General features: G+C 35.5%; 1 protein-coding gene across 1 annotated transcript in view; it reads right to left on the bottom strand.

Annotated features, from left to right (window-relative positions):
* Positions 1-558: 558 nt before the first annotated feature.
* Positions 559-6,706, bottom strand: part of LOC113230853 (putative ribosome-binding factor A, mitochondrial) — a gene marked incomplete at its 3' end in the record, with an annotated part of 8,920 nt that continues 2,772 nt past the window's right edge. The window contains exons 5-6 of the mRNA XM_026464953.1: positions 5,101-5,358; positions 559-690 (exon numbers count right to left, since the gene is read on the bottom strand). Coding sequence (XP_026320738.1) covers positions 559-690; positions 5,101-5,358 — 390 coding nt within the window. The remainder of the gene's footprint in view (positions 691-5,100; positions 5,359-6,706) is intronic.

A 6,706-nucleotide genomic window follows, 5' to 3' on the forward strand; every position in this document is an offset into this window, starting at 1 on the left:
AAGTTTAACCCTCGCCTTTCTCATTTCGGTGAAGGAAAACATCGTGATGAAACCTGCACGTCGAAGGTTCACAACCCATTGGGCCAGCGTGGCAGACTATGATCGAAAAACACGCACCTGGGGGAGACCCGTGCCCAGCAGTGGAACGTATAAAATTGTGTTGATGGTGTGCGTGTTTCTCATTGCAGCCCATCACCTTTGTTGAATATTGGGATTTTATTACTCGAGCTTTTATTATGACGTACCTATATTCTTGGTCTTATGGTCTCGTGCAAAAGGACAAACAAATGTAAAAAAATTACCGCAAGCTAGACACGCTAGATAAAAATTAAATCACCACAATTTTTGTATTAAAATTTTACTGCAAACTACATTCTAATATCACAAACGACTCAATGCAAAATCAATTTTATTACAAGTAGATTCTGATCTCATAGAAAAGTTCTGTTCCTTTTCAATAAGGTAAAAGAGAGGTTTGATTATTTGTATAAGATTCTTACCCAAATGTACTTAAAACAATTAAAAAACTTAACTATCATTATAATAATTATTGTAATATTCTTCTTCGAGTTGTTCTTCATTGTCGCTGTAGTTTAAATCTTCTCCTTCATCATCTTCATTATCTTGGGTAGAAAGTTGATAATCTTTTCGTGATGCTCGCACTTCTTTGTACAATTTGTTTTGAAGAATCTAGAATAAATGAAGAGGATTAAAATTTGTATCCTTCTATACTCGTGTATATTTTACCACTAGGGTGAATTTTAATTAAATGTATACTCATTAAAACAGTGAACTTAATGTATATTTTAAGGCTTTCGTGGTTATTCACTAAATGATTATCACTAATTACGTATATTTACAATTATTTCTTACCACTTACGATATGATTTCTTTTTATTTTCCCGATATTTCGGAACGGCTACACGCTCCATGGTCAGGGGTTGACTCGTGCCCGCGGAGCGGGTGCGCGAAGACGCAGTCTAAAGGGGGAAAACGCGAACGCAGTTCGCTGCTCGCCTAGTACCCCAGTAAAACCCCTCTCCTCTTTAGCGCGGGAACTTGGCAGAAGTCAAGGTGGCCGGGTGGTGAATCTGCAATATCCCATGGCGCCCACAACAACCGGCAAAAAGGGTGCGCCGAGGAGGTTTTAGTGAGTATCCCTCTACTGGAGCGTCTGTCCCACATAACTGTCGGGTGTGCCAGGGCTCGACAGAAGTTTTAACGGTTTTAGTTTTAAAAGAAAAAAAAAGGGGTTGACACTGAAATATCGGAAAAATAGAAAGAAATCATATCGTCGTAAGAAACCTGTAATTCGCCATGATCGGTTTTGAGGGAGTTAATTAGCTAAACTAAAGAATAATGTGGACATTCCCTTCTACAAATTCAGGGACTTCGCAGAACTAATTATATTTGAATGTGCGTATTATTTTATTAAAATTTGAGTACCAAATGATTATTTCCTGTTAAGTACAAATTAATAAAGAAACACAACTACAATTGTCTCAAAAAATAATATTGATGTTGTGTTTCTATAGGTATGTACTTACTTATGTAAATAAATACAAGAGACAATCTATATTTCGGAATGTTTAGAAAATAATGAATAAAAAATGAAATTTTATACGCATGCCGAAATGAGTATGACTATACTAAGAAAACGTCCATATTTTAGGTAAATTAACTCCTCAATTCCGATCACTGGTAGTTAGTGATATTCTTATAGATATATTGATTTAAGTTAGTTAGTGATAATCACCATCACAGTAAACTTAAGTAGAAAAATAATTTTAAAAAGAGAGATAAAAATTGTCGTCATGAAGCCAGTTTCACCCCGGCCCATGCTCGATGGATTAGTCTGTCTAAAACTAGGATGTGTATACTAAATGCGAAAAAATAATAAAAAAATACCCGGTTGCGTATATAGAAAATAATAATAATAATAATATAATAATAACCCACACACTCAACATAGCCCCGCACTAGGGAAACCCTGTGTCGCGGGTGCCATGGACACACACACACACATAGACAACCACAAATTACACCCAAACTCACGAGAGAAATAAATGTAGGCCATACACATATTTCACCCGGCCTGGGACTCGAACCCAGGACCTCTGCATGGCAGACCGGCGTGGTAACGGAGGCAGTTGAGCGTACTATTATACGTATCCCAAACGGAAATTAATTCAGTTAGCACTTCCAGGTGGTAAACACGCAAAAATGCTATTGCTACACGTGTCAGACGCGGTGACGTAAATACGAACGTGATGATTACGAAGCCTTCTAGTGCATTTAAATACGAACTAACTTAGAAACCTTAATGAGACTTATAAAGTTGCATTTTTTTAATATCAAGTGACAGGGCGAACAAGTCGTGTGCCTGGTGGTAAGCGACACGCCCATGCCTGTGCGCCGGACGGGATATGTTTTAGTAGCATTTCTATAAAGACGAAGAAATTACAAACTTGAACTAAAAATATCAAAATATCGGTGTTGTAAGTTTTCTTTCTTTTTTTATATGTACACGCCCACATAATGAAAACAGTCCAACATTTTCTTTTGTTAATTTCTTAATTATTCGTCCTAGTTCTTAAAATACATTCCTGTACATTTGTGTACAGTCAACACCACATCAAGTTATGCAATTTTGTTTAAATATGACCTCTAGTGGAATAAGATCCTTCAATATGTATCTTGACGTGCTGTCCCATCAGTACAATACGTGATATATAATAGTCATAGTTATTCGCTTCATTGTCGAATACGTTGCCGAGATGGGGCCCGGGTGGAACAGATTTCTCGAAATCCGACCTGAGCCCTACTGACCTCGTGCATTTTATATGAGTAAACAAAGTTTCCTATTTATCAAGTTCTCGGGTTTTGCCATTATTACACATAAGAAATGAAACTATTTTTCCGGACCATGGGACCTGTAAAGGGCCCGAAACGTTGGTTTATTTGGAAAACAAATATACGTTATTTAAATCCGGAAATATAGTTTCATTTCCTAAAGTTTCCAATTATTCCCTTAAATTATTTTGATAGTTCATGATAAAAACAGTTGGTATAAATTGTATTTTTAAAATTTAAATCCACTGCGCACTATATCCGAACGTGATCGATGGCGGCGTTCCACCGTAAATAGACGACCTCGGAGGCCCAACAATTGAGAAATGTGGACATAACATGGGAAAGTCCCGAGTTTGAACTAAGAAAATTAACTTTTCTATATAATTGGTTGCTGGGCATCGTGGGAACTGGTGTGATTGTCAGATGCAAATATGTTTAAGCCCACCGTGCAATTGCTCTTACAGCACCTACAATATCTATATATATATACGTCGATTTTAACATAATCTGTTTTGAAATCGATTTACATCAATAACGTTTAAGGTAATAATGGTATTGTTTTGTATCAGATCGGTCGTAAAGATTTCATTGATAACACATTTACGTCAATTCCTCTTTCTACGTACATATTATGAAAGTCGGTAAAACAACGCCTGCCGTCGTCCACACATTCTTCGTAAATAATCATGGTGTTATGTGTATAGGAGGAAACCACTTCTTTGAAGTTTTTAGTGCTTGGGACAATTGCTGTAACATGTTTATTCATGGCATCGGCTTGGAACAACATGTCAGAATAATATAAATAGAAAACAGTTTACGGAAACAGTACAACAAATAACAAATGCGTAAATTGCATGTGCTTCTCTATTCCATAGCTCATATAACAAAATAAGAACATAATGGCAATTGTTGGAATGATAGACGTGGCAGTAAGAATTCTAATCATTTGTGGGGGCGACGGCGACGTAGTGGGATGCGGAACATTCCTTCCAGGATTGCAGATATTGCATGTCTAGTATGTACAATTTATTTTGTTTTGCCGAAATCCTAAATATCTCATTTAACCCTTTACAATCCTGGATTTCCCCACACTGTAGCTATTATTTAGGTATATACTTAAAGGTATAAATGTTTATCTACTATTTTTTGCAAAATTCTCAAAAAAAATTAAAAACAAAGGGAAAATGAAACAGCGATATTGGCGTCGCATATGATGTATATGACGCGTGATATATGAAATTTAAATTCGTGAATAGAACCTTAGTTTCAAAAGTTAAATGACGCATGCAAAATACTCGAAACCTATGTATCTACATGCATACCGGCTTGTAAACTATCGCTAAACATCGTCTCTTACTGTAAATAATTTCTTCATAATTATGACTAACCACCGACAAGTGCAATTCCGTTGTCAGCACTGACCAAAGCTAAAATTACAAAAGCAACATTTTATTGAATTTTGGCATTAATTAATTTGAAATATTTTATTTCTATCTACCAAATATTATAATATATCTAACAAACATTTTTATTAATTTCAAAACAATCTACCATGTACTCTCTACTCGCGCGGCATGTTGCTGCAAACGAGAAACCTTTACTTCTGTTTACAGACTAATGACAAAAGTATGAGCCGAGAAATATGCATAATCAGAGCGCCATCAGAACATTTGTTCCAGGAAAAAATTAAGAGTGCGAATGAGTACGCCTACGTTATAGGTATAAAAGCTTCCCTACGAGTACAGTTCAAGCATTGCCAATTTACACGAGAACCGGTGACGTCACACCACTATCGCTCTAATCTAATCAGACACGCTTTTGTTAAGCTGGGATGCCATTGTGTACCACACACGTACTGCAGTCACTATTCAATGTTCGACATTTTAATGTTCTGTTGACTCATTCGACTGCTATTCCATCTTGTTAGTGGCATATGCCGACATTATATATTTAAATTGGTAAACAATCAACTCATTAAAAAGCAGTGCCATAATAGTAGTTCTCTAGTGCAACTGTACGTACAAGATGTCCAATTCAATCCCCGATACAACACCCTTTTGTAATGTAATTCGAAGATTATATCAACGTCTCTTGGTTTTTGAAAAATGCGGTAAGTTTTGTTTGTATGTACGTCTGGAAAGGTTCATATAAACTTTGTAAACTCCCGATCAACGATCCTCTCCGCAAGCAAGAACCGTGCGCCGTAGTGGACCCTACATAGAGTGATCTATATATTATATTATTTACCTGTCTTTTCAACAAGAAATCAGCTAATTCCTGCTTCTGTGTTCCCATATCGACGTCAGGCAATTTACTTGCTCTTGCTCTATAGTGTATCACTGGAATATCTTCATCCAGAGAGCTCCAAGCATCTTTGGATCTCTTTCTCGCAGATATAAGACGATTCATAATACGCGTGTGGTCTAAACCAAATACATTATGTGTCATTTCTGGTAATGGTTCTTCCTCGACTTCTATTTCACCCTCAATTTTTTTTATTTTTGCCTGAAATTAAAATTGATCTTATTTAGGAGTGCTAAAAACATAACTGGGGCTATAAAACGTAAATGAAATCACCACACAGGGTGCATATAATACAAGCACATAAATATACCAATTCTGCCCTTGGAAAAAAGAACGGCACAAGCGGAAATTATTTGAAAGATTTTGTAAGTTTTTGTGATGAAAAGAATAGTTAAAATATGGTTAAAATATGTTTTCATATTAAGTAATTTATTTATGATAAATATGCGACATATTTTATACAGATATTTCTTATAAAACCATATAAAACACTTTAATTTACTCATTTAACTTAGTAAGAAAAATTTATTACGATTTATTATTATAAAGGCCTTAACTAACTTAAATGTTACTTGTAATACTGTACTTATAATAGAAATAAACGGTTTTAAATATAGTCAGTTATGACTTTTTAGTGATATTTATGAAGTAGTGTAACTGAACTAAGTGATATTAGTATTTTTAATTTAATAAACGTCAAATACTACTTTTTTAGTAGAAATCTGATTATTGATGTGAGTAACCTAACCTAACCGTAATAATATCAAACAATTATTGACATAGGTTTCTACAAAAAAAATAGATAAATTAGCCTTGTAAAGGAGAGAGGTTCTTTCTTCCTTTGAATGAGGTTACCAAACCAAGCAAAGTGAAAACTCCAAGTGTTGTTTGCAGAAGATTTTTATTTTCACCTTGTATGTTGCCAATACAAATTCACCCCTATATGAGCGTACGAAACGTCAGAAGATCCGGGTAGCAGTTCCCAAGAAGGGACTCAACTCGTTGTTGCCTTGCTGAGCTCTCTGTATTCTCAAATTTCTCTAAACATTAGAGGTGGGTGATAAATAACGTCACGATGAAAAAATCACGATGATCCGCCGTCAAACAGTATCACCGACGTTCCAAAGTCACATAGGTGTTCCTCCGTTCCAATAGCTATCCCCGTCACTCATATCACGACATACGTATTTGATACAATGCACGATCTCCGTTCCGTGGTGACTGAGCGCGCCACTCGTAGTTCACTTCAAATCGGGCCATTTCGGCGATGGGAGTGAATGAAATAGGATGACTTTCTGTGTTCACTCACAAGGGTCGTAGATGCTTATTACTAGAAAAGGCGGATAAAAAAAATCTGCAGCAGTTATTATAAACCTATTTATGAACAAAGTAAAATATTTTTGTATATTTGTTTTATTATAGGAAGAATTGGTATTTTATGTTTATGTATAATCTACTTTGTGTATTCTACTAAAAATATAATTACATTACACTTTATTGCCATTTTTAACAATCCAAAGATTCGCATTAAATAAGTAACAAACAAAAT

This window comes from Hyposmocoma kahamanoa, unplaced genomic scaffold (assembly GCF_003589595.1).
Source record: "Hyposmocoma kahamanoa isolate Upper Pololo Valley unplaced genomic scaffold, ASM358959v1 64, whole genome shotgun sequence".
Taxonomy (NCBI): Eukaryota; Metazoa; Arthropoda; class Insecta; order Lepidoptera; family Cosmopterigidae; genus Hyposmocoma; species Hyposmocoma kahamanoa.